Genomic DNA, 17,135 nt, shown 5'->3' with positions numbered 1-17,135 from the left:
ATCTAACAGCCACTCAATTGTAAGATTAGATCAAGCCCCAGATGACACTCAGACTTTGATGGAGGAAGTGCTTCCATTGTGAAAGAAAACTGATAAATCTTATTTACCATCGAAGAGTTTGTCTGTACATCTTGTCCTTTGATGGGCTATTCTTAAGAGTCTCTAAATTCCAGAGGGCTACGCAATTGGCTGGGTTGCATTAGATTTCTGCAGAGCTGGCAGCCTTTTTCTAAAAGTCTTACATTACAGGTAACCTGATGACAGGGAGGGTGGGCCGCAGGCCGCATCTCAGCCTGCCTGCGGAGCCAAAGGGAGTGAGCTTGCGAGCCCAAGACCCATAGGCTGAGATCAATGGAACTCTCCGGGGAACTGGCTGTTCCCCTTTCAAACGCCACCTCCCTAATCTCTCCACTTGCTCAAGTCAAATTCTCCAAAGCTCTGAACATGACACGAAGCTGGCATGGTTAAGAAAGGCAAAGGAAGAACGCTCTCTATAAATCATGGGTGAAGGCTGAAGGGAACAAATTTATGGGCAGTTAACAGAGTCAGAATTGAGGGCTCCTGCTGGGAACGACAATTGTTTCCTTTAATTATGAGAAAAAAAGTTTCTTCCCATTTATTAAAGGTTTACCGTATGCTGGACATTGTGCTGGGCGCTAGATCAGGCTGTCTGCCATACAAGACCTTGAGGTCAATGACAGGAGAAAGATATACCAGCAAAAAGTGATCCTATGTCCCAAGGGTAGGATCCTTACTTCAGTCTGAGCACAATTTAAAAAACAACAAAACAAAAAAACAATCTGAGGACTTTCATGGTGTGAGAACACAGAGAGTACTCTTGTACCATGAGCTGTGAAAAATAGCTCTCAAACGGGCAAAGGTGTGTGAGGCCAATAACTGAGACAGACTGACCTGTATTCACCAAGAAGCCTCATCACTAGAGTGAAGCACAAAGAAACGCTTCCCCGGCAAGCGGGGTTCCTTACCAGGACTCTCAATTCTCAAGCAGGTGCCACAGAAAGCTTTCTTTTTCCCTCACCAGCAACTCCCACAGCCTTCCTTATCAGTACAGAGAATTCTTTCTAATGGCATATGGTTATTTCTTATAATATACTACAATTTATTAACGCCACCAGTTTTTCACTGGTGACTGATTAGGTTACTTCCAGCAGTTTGTACATTAATATGCTGACTCTGCAATAAGGAAGGCCCACTGTTATTCTTTAACACCAAGAATACAAAAAGGCATTCCCATAATGAAGCCTCAGATTAAAAATGAGGAACGAATGTCGGAAATCAACAGGCTCTTAAATCTGGAAACGGCGTTTCCTTGCACTGGCAAGGAGAACCTACATCTGGCTTGGGCAGGCTTCAGAAAGCGGCAGAGCCAGCCTGCAGAAGTCTGCATTCAGGAGAGGCTGTTACCACCCTTGACCATCTAGTCATATATTTGGATAGTGGATAGTATCACAGTCCCTCTATAAAGTGTGCATGTTAATAACCCAAAAGCATTAAGAAAAAAACATTAGTTGGAATTTTATTTTTCATTCTCTCAAATGGTTACCTTTAGTACAACTAAAGGTACTAAAGTTTTGTCGAAGCCTCAGGAAAACGACAATAAACTCACAAACCGAAGAAATTCAAATTCAGACTCAATAAACACTTGGGACCATATGAGCAGCTAGGTGCTAATAGGTATGTTTACATGAAGTAATCTTCATGATAAGGAAAGTATTAATGTTCCCATTTGTAGGTGAGAAAAGTAAGGTTTAGAGACATTGAATTTTTGGTGAAAATCCCATATACTGTTAGTAAGTTTCATAGTTGAAATCTGAATTTAAGTTTCTTGCCATCTCCACACTACCATTCTTTCAACTGTTCTATGATTAACGATTCCCAGCTACAATGCTAGACCAGCACTACATTATATTAAATGGTAGGCCTCTGTAACTAGTATCAATTAAATTGTGGAAATAAGAAAATCTGAAACTAAAGTAAATGTTGGTTCGTGGTGTATGTATGTGTGTGTGAAACAGAGAAGATGAAAAATGTTGTCTTATTTTACCTCATTTCATTGAAAGAAGTTTAAAATAAATACCATATTTTTGTAGAACTGGAAACACAATCACATTTGTTATTTAAAACACAGAAAAGCAAAGGAAAAATGCACATATATTTTAAATATATTAGCTGTATTTTGACAGTAATCCTGAGGGTAAAACCAGAAAAGTTAAAAAAGAAAACTTGACATGAAAGGATTGCAAGTGATAAAATGGTACTAAAAATATTTTTATTAAAGAATTACCAGAAGACTATGTGATAAACATGACCTCCCTCTAATGACAGTTGCTTCTGTTTCTTCCAGTTTGTGGGCAGTTCTAAAATGCAGCATTTTATTTTGAAAAATTGCTTTAAAAAGGACAAATGCCTAAGAAATAGGTGTTGCATGATAAGGCACAAAAAATTTCTCTACTAGTTGGACTCTGTGACATAAGAGGCAAGCTCCAAACTACACAGGCAGTGCCTGCTCCTGTATGCCCCTCCCTGCTCTCAATCCAGAGGAGAGACAGTCTAACTAGGATGGTGGAGAGACTTGAATTGGGGTGAGAAAGGCCTGGATTCTTCCCCATCCTTGGCTGGTTATTAACCATGTGACTTTTATGTCTCCGAGTTTCCTCATCTATAAAACTGGGGATTACAAACTTGGTTATGAGGCTCAACTGAGACACATAGATGAAAAAATCCTTTTTAAAATGGGAAGTCTGTTTATAAACATGAGGCTAGGCCAGGTGTGGTGGCTCACACCTGTAATCCCAACACTTTGGGAGGCTGAGGCAGGCGGATCACGAGGACAGGAGATGGAGACAATCCTGGCTAATACGGTGAAACCCTGTCTCTACTAAAAATACAAAAATTAGCTGGGTGTGGTGACGGGCGCCTGTAGTTCCAGCTACTTGGGAGGCTGAGGCAGGAGAATGGCATGAACCCAGGAGGTGGAGCTTGCAGTGAGCCCAGATCGCGCCACTGCACTCCAGCCTGGGCGACAGAGCAAGACTCTGTCTCAAAAAATAATTAATTAAATTAAATTAAATTAAATTAAATTAACATGAGAATATATAATTTGGCTCAAAGAATTAGAAGCTAAGATGCAGGTATCCATGACGAAAAACTTACATCATTTTAGGTGATCTCAGTAGCTGTTCAGATAAGGGTTCAAGTACCCTAATTTAGAAGAAATGCAACTGGGCCTGAAATAAGCCTGGTTGTGAACAAGAAAGAAATTTAATAAAAATATAATTACCGTGTGATAAATGAGTAGAAACCGTATTGTAAAATGTATAGGTAGAATGCAGCAAATTGAACAAAAATCCAAGAGACGCAAAATCACTTAACCAAGGACACTCACGAATGGCAGATGATATACCAGTAAGAACCAAAGTCCTTCTAAAAACTTTCTATGTTAATTATTAATACTATCATCTCACCTTAAGAAAACAGAGTAGGTTTCACCATCCTCATCCTCTTTCTGATCTGAGGCACAGACTGAATTTTAGAAAGATAAAGCGACTTGGCTAAGTGTGCATCGATGATCAAGACCGTAACACAGGTTTTCTGTCTCCCAGTCAGTGTTCTTTGCTGTCATCACAGTGCAGCCCTTTTTTCAGGCCACTGATATTACTGCTGTCACATGTAAGGAAATTTTACCAGTGTACTCCTCCAGAATATTTTCTTTTCCTTTAAACCTACGATTTTGGTAGAGATCTCCAACCTTTTTGAGTGAGACAATTAACTTCTCTGAAAGAGGGGCTTTGATTGATGGTTTAGGATTGTGCTAAACCGGAAAATAACTTTAGTTTTTTTTTTTTTTTTTGGAGGGGGGAGACAGACTCTTGCTCTGTTGCCCAGGCTGGAGTGCAGTGGCGCCATCTCAGCTCATCACAACCTCTGCCTCCTGGGTTCAAGCGATTCTCCTTTCTTAGTCACCCCAGTAGCTGAGACTATAGGCACCCGCCACCACGTCTGGCTAATTTTTGTATTTTTAGTAGAGACAGGGTTTCACTCTGTTGGCCAGGCTGGTCTTCAACTCCTGACCTCATGACCCACTCGCCTCAGCCTCCCAAAGTGCTGGAATTAGAGGTGTGAGCCCATCACACCCAGCTGACTTTAAGATTTCTATATGAGAAAGTAGTGAGGAAGGGACAGGGAAGGATAACTAATCTGATGTCTTACTTACACCAAGCTTCATCTCCATGGTTTTCTAACAATTTTACAGGGAAAAAAAGCGATTATTCATTTAGCAGCTCTAAGATGCCCATCATCTCGTCAGACATGCCCACTCCTCATACAGTGGAGCCCTGGCGGAGTAAACTAAACTAGGAACTGTTAGCTTTGAAGACTGGTGATTGTAAATGTCCAGTTGGTGACCTAAGAGATATCAGTGCTCCATTTATAAAATGGTTATTCTAGTGGCTCTTTAGCAAGATCCTACTTAGATCAATCAACCAACTATTTGAAGCCTATAAACTCTAAGTTTACTCACCTGCAGTATCCATCGCCTCCAGAATTATAAATGTAAAGGAAACTAAGGATTATGACACAATTTATGAGTAACAAGTGGAGGAGAGATCAAGTTTTAAGCTGATACTTTTGCTCTACAATTGAAATATGAGCCACAGGAGACTTATTTCATAAACCACAAGAGGAAAGAACTAAAATAACATTAATTTTTAGACAATTTGGGGACATCCTGATATAAAATGGTTGAAAGAAAGGATACAATCCAGTGAGAGGGAAGAAGAAATGAAAAACAAGCCCAGCTACACACAAGTTTCTGTAACTTTAGGCATGCCTCTTAACTTAACCTCCAACTTCTTCAGCTTTCCTCGCTAGTATAGTGAGACTTATAAAACTTGTCCTGTGTACTTCACAAAGAAAGGAGGTGAAAAGGAGGAAATGGATGTAAAATGATGTTAGAGTGTAATAGGTTTTATGCATGCAGATCATTTTATAAAATACACAACTAAAGACTGGAATGAACTAGGTACTATATATAAGATAAACATAGAAATGCTTTCCAAAGAAACCCATTTGTCAAAGAGGGAAAAAAGTGTCAAAACAATTCTAAAGCCACTTTTTATTAAGATGATGATATTTGGAAGCATTTCTACAATCCATATAAACGTTAAGTTGTTTGACAAACATACCACTTTGGTCTTGAACATTCTTTGATCAACCACTTAAAACCAACTTTGTAGGTGTCCTCTTTTATACTTGACCTTTATTCGTGTTATAATACATTTCAAAATGCACTTCGAAATAAAATGTTCTTGTATCAAATTTATGAAAAAGAAAATTCCATGGCTTCCTTAGAAAAGCTATATACAGAAAGATTTTTTAAAAACAATTTCTTTGCCGACTAATTCGTTGCCATCTTCCTAATTTATGGAAAAGAAATTCCATGCTTCCTTAGAAAAGTTATATGCAGAAAGATTTTTTTAAACAATTTCTTTGGACTAATCAGGGCCCTTGATATGTCCCTGATATGTATATTTAAGGGCTTCCTTTTCGAAAAGAATATTTCTAAATTAAATAAATATATACGTATCAATAAATTATAATTCACTGATAAATTATTACAATAAATAGTAATTTATTATAAGAAATTATACAATTTACTGATAAATTATAATTTATTGATACCTACATGTATAAACATATTCATCCTTCCTTCATAAATAGGATTTTATTTTCTGAATTTTTATAACACTATATTTATTATTTTATTGTTTTTAAAATCACACCTTAATGTGACACTTACTTCTTTGACAATAATGAGACTGGCAAACACTTTTCTGGAGACTGTAAACACATATCCCATGATTATGATACTTCTTGTTGGCACAGTGCTCTTTACTTTGCCATCAACTTTCATATACAACAGTGTGAAGCAGGCAGGAGCACACTGACTGAAGTTGCCAGGAGCTGGCTAGAATGCAGACGTTTGGTTCCTAAATTGGGACTTTTCCCACTAACTGGCACTCTCTCTCTCTCTGTGGTTCAGTATTAAATATTCAAAGGCAAATTTTCCACCATTGAACGTGGAATCGCTAAACTGGAAAGGGGGAGAAATCCCTGGGATGTGGTGAAGCCCGTCCTTGGACTGGGGTCAGACATGTGCATGCCCGCTGCTCTTACCGTCCAGGTGGCCGACTTGGCGGTGCTCGACTGCTGGAAGGACACGTCGAAACTGTGCGGGCCTGGGTAGTCAGTGTTGGAGGGGATGGCGGGTGATGGCGAGAGGGCGTCGAAGGTGGAGCTGGGCTGCGCGTAGGGCGAGGGCGCCGTGACGCTGTTCTGCGCGTGGTCTGTGTTATAGGGACTGGTGGACGAGGAGCCGTTCTGAATCTGCTGGTCCATGCTGTTCAAGAGCCCCAGGTTCGTGTACTGTGGCTGCAAGGACACCCAGAAACCCCAATATTAGCCGTTGAAGCCACAGATCATTGCTCCAAAAAAGGCATCCATGGGTGAATGCATTCTACAGAGATGGACCTCAGGTTGGAAACACTTCACATTCAAAATAAAACCGTTGATTTTTGACAAACAGAGAAAACACGAGAAGTCTGAACATGTGTGTGTGTGTAATGGCTTTTCCAGATCACTCAGCTCTGTGTGCTGCCTCTGGAGACTGACTTCCTAAAGAGTATTTGAAAGTAGAGTATATGCTTATTCACAAACTAGGCAAAACGTTCCCAGTGCTCAGTAGCTGCTTAGGAAGTCTTTAAATGAATACCGCCTGTTATTCCATTTTGAGGTTGTTGGGAGTGGTGGGGGGAATGTTACACAAAATGAGAAAGACCACTTGGTAGGTATGTTCCAGAGGGGATTTAAGTGTTAAATTGTTGCATAGGGGGCAAAATCAAATGACCTTCGAATTATCTCTTAGTCTTACAATTCTACATTCTGTCCCAGAGTACCAATAGTGTATCACCCAGCCACCTAAGGACTGGTTTCACAAAGCCTGGAGGATCATGCGTAGCAGGGTTAGGGAGACCCAACTGTGTATTTTAAAAAGTAACATGCTAGTAAATCATCCAAACTGGTCTAATTTTTTTTATTTGTTCTTTCATTTTCTTAATAGAAATTTATTCTTTTCTAGAGTAGAACATTTGTAAGAGAAATACCAACTAGTTATGAAGAAAATTCTATGCTCAATGTAATTCAAAAATACATTAGCTCACGTATTTCCTTCTGCCAGATGTTTTTATGTCTTCTATGTGAATGGGCCCAAGCACAGAGTGAAAGTACTCAAGAACATATTTATGAAAGAATAAGTTAATTTTGCCTCAGTTTACTGTATAGAAAACTTTACTGTATTACTATCAGAGAGGTAAAGCCTTTGCCCTAGCATCCGCTAACACAATGACTGGGGCGTTCGGAGCTGAATCTTCTGGTTCAGAGTTCAGGGCTCTGCCCATGCCATCAAAACTGTCAGCCTGAGTAGGCAAATCAGCCTATCATCATTTCTAAACCTGAGCCAAAATGAACAGAAGGAGCAACCAGCTTATGGTACAGTTGTTTTTCCTTTGTAAAACCTTCCAACACATAGAAATCTTGTTTCATCAATCTAATGAACGAGAAAAAAAAAACAAAAGCAAGATTAAGGCAGTCCTATTCATACATATTTTATAAAGGAAATAGGCCTAGCTCTTCAATTGAAATGTAACTGAGAGTCCCAGATTAAGTAAAACTATAGAGAAGAACAAACTTACAAAGAAATAGGAGATAGCCGTATCTTTTTTAAAATTTCAAACTTTTAATTATTTTACTAATTAATAGTATTATTATTATTTTCACAGGGGGAGGAGAAGTAGGCTCTGCCATTCCATTCAGTCCGGGAAGCATTTGTCTAAATATTACTAGTCGCATGCCCATTCCATTACATTCATGCATTCGCATTCCACTGCCAAATGCCATGTCCCCATTTGCTCTTCAAATAACTATTAATCTCTTTACACTTCTCCCCATGCTGACAAGAGCAGCTGTTTGTCTCGCCTTGTCTCCGCTCTGACTTCTATAGCTGCTATCCACTGCTTATCCACCATCTTCGGCTTTCTCTCCCGGTGAGTGTGGCCAAACTGCAGGTAAGACAACTAGGGGACAAAAAAATACAACCTGATCCCATATAAATAGTCCCCACCCCGGCTGAACTACAGTTCTTAGGTATCCAAGCCTGAGGCAACAGCCTGGGAAGGGGATTGAGAAGATACTCGTTGTGTTGAAGTTAAGGGTCAGTATACAAAGCACTCCTGAACGTCCTGTAGGAATCAGATAATGCTTCCAAAGGCACGTGCCTCCCTACAGCAGTACAATTAGGGAGGCAGCCGTCCCTGACAAAAAGGACAAAGAAACTCACAGCACTTTCTCGCAGGCAGTAAAATGCCTGTTGGGCCACCCCCTTCCCTCCTGCTTCTAGCTGCACAGAAGGAACCCCAGCTAATTGTGGGCTTGGATGAGAACAAAGACGCATGGGCCCCTTGATTTTTGTTTTTTAACCCAATATAAATGAAGAAAAAAGTTTTGGGACCACACTTTAAAAGCCAGTGAGCAAACACTCTTCAATTCAACAAGGACTTAAAAAAAGGGAAAATTCCATGTAAGGGGCAAAAAAAAAAAAAAAAGTTTTGCTTCTGTTCTTGATTGAGTGGGTTCTGAACAGCAGGAGATCCATGTGCAGGGAGGTTTGGAGAAGGCCCCTATCCCCAAGGGGGTAGCAGGAAAATGTCCTTGACTTGGTGAACTTGGTCTGCCTCTGAGCCACCTGAGGAACCTGTGTTTTGAGGCAGGGTTTTTGGCCTTAAGGCAACATTTCCTCAGTCTCCCTTTGCAGTTCAAAGTATATGGTGACTCTGCTGCAATACATTTCTTTCTTCAAATCCTGCCATTGTTTTGTTGACCAACAATTAACGGGACCTCAAAATAAGCCATGCTACTTTGCACACTAACTGGCCTTCCTTCCTATTTCTCCTTGTGGATGGGCCTGGACAAGGCTGGTTCAGGCTGAAGGCCTCCCAGGCTGTTCTTCCACTGTCCTGAAACAGTGTTTGATGCCATATAATGCCAAGGGTAAACAAGCCTGATTTAGGCACTGCTCTATCCTAGGGCTTCACCGGTGAAATTAATAAAACTTACCTGAGCAACTTGAAAGTTGGTTCCCAGAAAATACATTTCTGGTTTATAAATCTCCTGTTATGCTCATATAACATTAATAATTATCTGTCTTTGATGATGTGTCTAAACTGAACAGCAGAAAATAAAAAGGTCATACTTTCTGGGAAATTTAAAGGAAGAAATCATTTTAATGAGATGAAAATGTTTTAATGAATAAAAAAAGCTAATGACAATTTTGAAAAAGGGTTTAGGGTTTAGGCTGTATATTGCTATATGATTTCTTAAGTAAACTGATTTTATGGATATTAAGAAAAAGAAAGGGAAAATTCCATTTACTGAGGAGTCACAAAAGTGTCCTTTGGAATGAAAGTAAGACTGAACAATTGAGAAGCAACAAAGAAGCAGAAACTATATTTCAAACATCATTAATAGCACTGTGGGTACTGATGGGTCTACTTTTTTTTTTTTTTTTTTTAAGATGGAGTCTCGCTCTGTCGCCCAGGCTGGAGTGCAGTGGCTGATCTCGGCTCACTGCAACCTCCACCTCCCGGGTTCACGCCATTCTCCTGCCTCAGCCTCCCGAGTAGCTGGGACTACAGGTGCCTGCCACCATGCTCGGCTAATTTTTTGCATTTTTAGTAGAGATGGGGTTTCACCGTGTTAGCCAGGATGGTCTTGATGTCCTGATCTCGTGATCTGCCCACCTCGGCCTCCCAAAGTGTTGGGATTACAGGCGTGAGCCACCGCGCCCGGCCTATCCTCCTGTTTAGGCCTGATGGGTCTATTTTTAAGTGTCATAGTTTTAAATTATATACAGTTCCAGGTGAGATTTTGTACATAAGAACAAGATCTGTTACCAATGCTAAATCCTCAAATAATATAACATAAAAGTATATTTCTTAGGATTGATGAGAAACAGCCTACTACACAAAATAAAAGTGGGAAAACACATTTCAATTGAAACTCTTCTCAAGTAATACTTTACAGAAATATAAGCCAAGTAGTATACTCCATTGTCTTTTCCTGGAAAGCATAAAACCGACACCACTAACTTTGAATGTTAGCTTCAAATGAACAGAAACAACAAGCCCACCAAAGTCAGAACTGAGTGATTAGAAATCCATTTACATACTTTTCTTAGTTTATTAAAAATCAATAAATCATAAGCCTGCCATTAGTTCTTCAGAAGTTAATTTTTAAAATATCTAAAGAAAATATTCTTATTTACTTATTCCTTTGATTTAAAGAAAGATCGCCTGTGTTAACAGGGTACAATTGGAGGCCAAGGTTGGGCCATTATAGCCCAGAAGAACAAGTGTTACCCAGACGGGTCCAGTAAAACAATTTGTAGTGCTCAGTGCAAGATGAAAATGCAGAACCACTTGTTCATAGGTTAAGAATTTCAAAATGATGATAGCAAAGCATTAAACAAAGAATGGTGCTTTTCTAAGATAGGGCCCTGTGTGACCAACTGCAGTTTTTGTGCCCATGAAGCTGTACCAGGTCAAGTGAATAATATCTATCCCTTATTTTCTATCACAGCAAATCTGGTGGGGTAAAGGGAGCAATACCTGTTGCCTTATTCCATAACTGCCAACAATTCCATAACAGAGGAGAGAAATGTGTATTATACTGGGATGTTAATGAAATGCTTATTGACCATGACAAGTCACAGAGTCAGTCTCAGAGATTAGAACATGACATTTTCAGATCAGCCATAAAAATGGCCCTTGGAAGAAGTCCATAGAGCCCCCATGTCCCATACGCATGTGTTTCTTAGGAAACAAAAGTTATTGGTATACTTGAAGTGAAATAGGAAGTAGGTTCTCCCCTTCTAAACACAAGGTATCTTGATTTTGGAATAACCTTAACATACTCTGCAGACACTCAAATAATGAGTGAATGGAAAACAACTTCTGTGATATCTACTGTGAATCTTCTAAAGTAAAATAAACAATTTCCTGTGATTCCAAACACATGCTTCATTTCCTATAAAATAACTTTGAAATAGAAGACTCACTGCTTGGACCCTGGAAAATTTATTTGTAGTTATGATATATTCAGGTTCCTCACAAACTAGCTGATCTGACCACAGAAAGGATGAAGTACACCTTGGTCACAGGGACTTGACATATTCCATGCAATCACAGAACACCCTGAGGGCATTCTGAAACATACAGCTTGCATGTAGGTATAAGGATACCCAGGAGCTGAATCTCAAACTGTTTTCACCGTGAAGAAACAAAACTGTGTCTATATATATTGCTATAGCTCAATAATAAATTTCGTATAAAAGTATTTAACATCAAAAAGGGATTCCAATGAAGCCATTTGACCAGTGCAATAGGGATTTTCCTGTAACTTGTGTTTTTGAAAATCTCTCTCCACCAATTTATCTATCAAATATGTATATTATTTTCTTTGAGATGGAGTTTCGCTCTTGTTGCCCAGGCTGGAGTGCCTTGGCTCACCGCAACCTCCGCCTCCCAGGTTCAAGAGATTCTCCTCCCTCAGCCTCCCGAGTAGCTAGGATTACAGGCAGGTGCCACCACGTCTGGGTAATTTTGTATTTTTAGTAGAGATATGATTTCTCCATGTTGGTCAGGCTGATCTCGAACTCCCGACCTCAGGTGATCCACCTGCCTCGGCCTCCCAAGGTGTTGGGATTACAGGTATGAGCCACCGCACCTAGCCAAGAGTATTTTGAAAAACATTCTCGGCCGGGCGCGGTGGCTCAAGCCTGTAATCCCAGCACTTTGGGAGGCCAAGACGGGCGGATCACGAGGTCAGGAGATCGAGACCATCCTGGCTAACACGGTGAAACCCCGTCTCTACTAAAAAATACAAAAAACTAGCCGGGCGAGGTGGCGGGCGCCTGTGGTCCCAGCTACTCGGGAGGCTGAGGCAGGAGAATGGCGTAAACCCGGGAGGCGGAGCTTGCAGTGAGCTGAGATCCGGCCCCTGCACTCCAGCCTGGGTGACTGAGCAAGACTCCGTCTCAAAAACAAACAAACAAACAAACAAACAAACAAACAAACAAACAAAAACATTCTCTTTTTCAGATATTACTATGTATAATAGTAAATTTATGACACTATAGAAACAATAGCCAACAATATATAGTAAGAGATTATTAAAAAATGGGATAGGGACCAAATCAGAGATAGAAGAGATTACTGTTGGGATATATAATCATAATTTATCTCAATTCAACCTGATGTTTGTTACAAGATACAACAGAATTCCCAAATTTCACTTGGAAGAAATTGTATTTATAATCCATGAGTGACTGTTAGATGAGGCTAGGGGATTGAACATGCTTCAGTACTCCTTACACTCCTGTATGGATCTTAGTAATGCAAAAGAACTCTGAACTTAGACTTGTTTACATGGACTTTAAGTCCCAACACTGCCACGAGTGTGCTGTGCACCCCTGGGCAAGGAAGCTGAACAACTTGTGGACCTTAGTTTACCATAATCCAAAGTCTATGTAAAATTGAGGAGACTGAATTTGAGGATTCGATGAGAGGGAACTCCAGTTCTAACATTCTGTGACTTATGGCCATCCTCATCTGTGAAGCTATGTTAAAACAATGCTATAAGGCTGCTTTTGAAACAGTTTTCTAAGGTAACTGTTCTCTCTCTATACAGATGTCCCTGGCCAAACTTAGAAATCTGAAACATTTTAGGCAGCACATACAGTTTCCTCGGCTGATAACCACTTTTCACCTGAGGCTTCATGGAGGTGCTTTTATGAACATTCTACAGCCCCTCATGGGTAAAGAAAACAGCTTTACTTCATGACCCTGGCTTTAAAAGCATTCATTCAATTATACTTTAGCAGAGAGTACTGCATTTCCATCCCCAAATATCAGCAGGATAGTGACTTTTCAACAAGCACTGCCTAAGGGAGACATACTTGTCATTTTTTCGTCTTCTGCCACCTGCCCCACCTCAGAGAATGATGGTTTCTTTTATGCTAGAATTAAACACAATTGACTTACAGTGTTCTACTCCAGGTTAAGAAAAGGTATTGGTATAAAAATGTCAAGTTAAAACAGCATCTTTCCAACTTAAGAATTTATTTAGCATCACGTTTTTCTCAAAACCAGATTTTATTAGGTATAAAATATTTCACTCATTTTGATTTCTAAAATTATTCTAAAAAGTGAATACTTAAATATATACTCATACATTACAAAGAACAAAATATAAGAATAAAGTATTTAAGCACACCCAAAACTATCAAGACTGTGAGCAGAGAGTTTACTAGATGTCCTGTGTTCTGACACAAAGTGTCAGGACTCCTTTGAGCGCCAAGATTCCATGATGTAAGAGAAAGAGCTCTAGAAGCCCCAACAGCAGGTGAGGCAAATAAATACAAAGTTGGCTGATCAGGTGGACAATAATGTCAACAAACATTAGACACAGCATTTGAAAAGACAGGAAGTGTGAAAGGTATTAAAGTTAAAACTTGATCCAAATGCAGCTAAATTAACGTGTAGAACTCAATTAAGAAAAATAAACTTTTAAATTCTATTATTTTAGTACATACTCCTATAATAATCATGACAAATCAACAAAATAAAAGTCAGAAGGCATCTCAATTCTGAAAGAATTAATATCATTTTATGTCGAAGAAGTATTAAACTAAGCAGAAAGCAGGATAGAATTTTAATATTTAATATTTTTTATTTCTGGTATTAGGGAATATTCAGAATTTCAGTTTATTCAAAGTGAATCAAAATAGGTTTGAAAAGATTTTCAATCTATAGCAATCAATATGTTTTAGTAACTCTATATAGCAGATGTGGTAATATTCAAAGAAGAAAGTACATAGTAATAAAATTCTTCAACGAACGTTAACCCATCTTTATATTAAGCATTCCATACTGCCTTTAGAAGTTCAGCAGTAATGCATACTTGGTTTTGAAAGTGAGCTTAAAAATATTTTTAAAATAATGTTGGTAGTATATTTGTCTAGTTCTTATCCTAAATTGTGACTTAAAACAATGGGGTGATTAAATGTGATTAACATTTCATCACAGAAAATAAGCTTTAGTTACCATGACATGAAACTGAAGACATATCAATTTCAGTAAAGTAATGGTGATTATCAGGAGTAAAAAAATGAAATAAAAATGAATTTTAAAACTCTGAAATCTACTTATCATCCATCTTCCATCCCCTCTATAAAAGAATAGGAGTTATTACTTCTATTATTAATTCTCTTACTGAGTTCTAATTATGTGTCTCAGAGTGTTCAATTGCTTTGCATGGTTTTACTTATTTCTTATGAGATACATGGCATTACTATCTATGTTTTATACATGTTTTATAGATGAGGAAACTGAAGTTCCACAAGATTAAGTAACTTGCCCAAGGTAGTGAGAAGAACCTGGATGTAAAACCAGTAAATCTGGCTCCAGAACCCGCTTTCCTAAGTAGCTTTCATTCTGATTGCAGGTAAATAGGAATCGCTCACATTTCTGCCTGGAATTTTTATCTAAAAGTTACAATCAAGAAAAGCACACCTCTTTTATTTGATTTTTTTTTTCTCACTCATTGAAGACAGGATATAAAAAGTTTCCCCCTTCTTAGTCAGAATGGGTATAATTGCAAAGGGTCAGAGACCCAACTCCTTGTAGCTACCGCTTGAAAGCCATTGCAAATCTGATCTTGTCACTCTGAAGCTTAAATTCCTTGAGCAGCTCCCTATTCTCCTAGAATAAAGGCTCAGGTCTTTAACGTGGCCTGTGAGGCACTATTTGAAACTCTGCTTTGGCCAAATAGAACTTTCTTCATTTTGTTAAAGGCTTACTCCTTCAGTCCTCAAGTCTTTTGCACATGCCAGCTGTTTTCCAATTCACTGTTCAACCTTTAGCTCAAATATCATCTCCCAGAAGTCTTCTTTGACTGTTCAGATTATTCTCTTTCGTTCCACATTTTCCTCGCACTTTCCCTTTGTATCATATAATCATAATAGAAATTAACTATATGTGGCCGGGCGCGGTGGCTCAAGCCTGTAATCCCAGCACTTTGGGAGGCCGAGACGGGCGGATCATGAGGTCAGGAGATCGAGACCATCCTGGCTAATACGGTGAAACCCCGTCTCTACTAAAAAATACAAAAAACTAGCCGGGCGACGAGGCGGGCGCCTGTAGTCCCAGCTACTCGGGAGGCTGAGACAGGAGAATGGCGGGAACCCGGGAGGCGGAGCTTGCAGTGAGCTGAGATCCGGCCACTGCACTCCAGCCTGGGCGGCAGAGCAAGACTCCGTCTCAAAAAAAAAAAAAAAAAAAAAAAAAAAAAAAAAAGAAATTAACTATATGTATAAACTTTTAAAAAATGTTAGTCTTCTCTGCTAGGCAATAAGTTAATGAGAGAATATATCTGGCTTATTTAGTACTGAACCCCCAATACCTGGGATAATGCTGAAACATAATAGATGCTCAGGAAATAGTTCCTGAAAGAATAAATGCAAAACATTTCAAAATAAAAATTACTTGCAGAAAGTATCTCTTTTATTCTAATGCAACTAAGCATTTGTTTTATCCTGAAGTAAGTCTGTGTCCAAATTTGATTCATTTCTTTATATGCTACTGTCAGACAAATGTTATAGTGCATCGCTAAATAATCTCTATGATCTTTACTTTTTGTTTAGCTTTGTCTTGGTAGGTGGGAATTGTGCTTTTAGCTTCAGCTTTTATGGGAACTAGTAGCAGAACAGCCAGTCCTGTCACTCACAATGCAATGAGTAATACTTGGTAGCTCACACCTAGCTGGGAAGTTTATTAATGAGCTTCTACTTCCTTAAAACAAACACATACACACTTTTGTGCCAAGGCAGTGTTTTCTAACCTGATGTTCTAGGTTTTGTTTCTAATGCATCTAGGTCAGCAATAAGAACCCATATCTTTGTGGTCATACAATTATTCACTTCCTACTGATGGTACACATGGCCAAATGCAGGTTGCTTTGAAAAGAAACCACCCTGAAACAAGCTTAGAGAAAGACATTTAGTTTCTGGTAGATAGGCCACAAAATTGGTCCCTCCCTGCCTAATTTCCATGATTTTATGCCCAGTTAGGCAGAGATTCAGTTTAGAAAAGAGCCATAATTAATAGTTTACAAATGTATGTTTAAGGAACTGAGATTATAGTTTATCAGACTTATAAATCCTTTCTTGCAAATAATATAAATTTATGCTCCAATATAACAAACACTCAAAGGTTGAAACACTAGTTTTTATTTGCAACTGGAAAACCGAAGCTTGAAACAAGGAGTGTACTACTCAATCTTGTTAGTCTATAGGTATTCAAGTGGGGAACACTGTTTCATGAGTTCTAATTTGCTTTTGTTTGTCAAATTCTTTGCTGATTGCTGCTTTTTAAATTATATTTGAGATAATTAAAATTTTTAGTGATTACTTTGCAATTAGATATGGTGACTTATATAACATTGGAGTGTTCCTCTCAGCTGTCACTTCAACTGCAAAATACAACTGAAGTTTTGAGCTATGCAGAAGATATGTCTTACTTTTGAAAAGACACTCATCTTATTCATTTTATTCTATTTATCCTATTACAAAAGATATGAGCATAAACAAAAAAGTTGGAATACCACGTTTAAGAGAAAAATTGCTTTGAGATTTCTCAGACATCCTTTAGTGATAACACTATAGAGAATTAAAAGGAGAGAGCGTTTGCAAATCATCAAGCTTATTCACCCAGATCAAACTACCTCCATCTCTGGTGAGGACAGAGAGACCTGCAGGGGATAAGCTGAATCAAGGGAACAGTGCAGATGCAAGGAAACACTTTTAAAGAGGGCCTGCAAAGCAAGATAAAAATCTAATTTTTTTTTTTAAAATCAAACACATTCTCTGTCCTTATGAGTAATCAATTATATGAAAGCAGCACATACTTTACAGTAATTACTTGATACTGTACAAGTCATCTGCCCTG

The 17,135-nt window shown here is 38.8% G+C and overlaps 1 protein-coding gene across 5 annotated transcripts in view; it reads right to left on the bottom strand.

The window, feature by feature from the left end:
- TP63 (tumor protein p63) overlaps positions 1 to 17,135 on the bottom strand; it is a 271,076-nt gene that overhangs the window by 86,485 nt on the left and 167,456 nt on the right. For all 5 annotated transcript variants that reach the window (XM_017873429.1, XM_017873428.1, XM_017873431.1 and 2 more), the window contains one exon: positions 6,196 to 6,450. In XM_017873429.1, the coding sequence (XP_017728918.1) occupies positions 6,196 to 6,450 (255 nt within the window). The remainder of the gene's footprint in view (positions 1 to 6,195; positions 6,451 to 17,135) is intronic.

Source organism: Rhinopithecus bieti, unplaced genomic scaffold, assembly GCF_001698545.2.
Source record: "Rhinopithecus bieti isolate Rb0 unplaced genomic scaffold, ASM169854v2 scaffold_5626, whole genome shotgun sequence".
NCBI classification, from domain to species: domain Eukaryota; kingdom Metazoa; phylum Chordata; class Mammalia; order Primates; family Cercopithecidae; genus Rhinopithecus; species Rhinopithecus bieti.
Note: the sequence above shows the minus strand (reverse complement) of the source record. Positions and strands in the feature narration are given on the sequence as shown.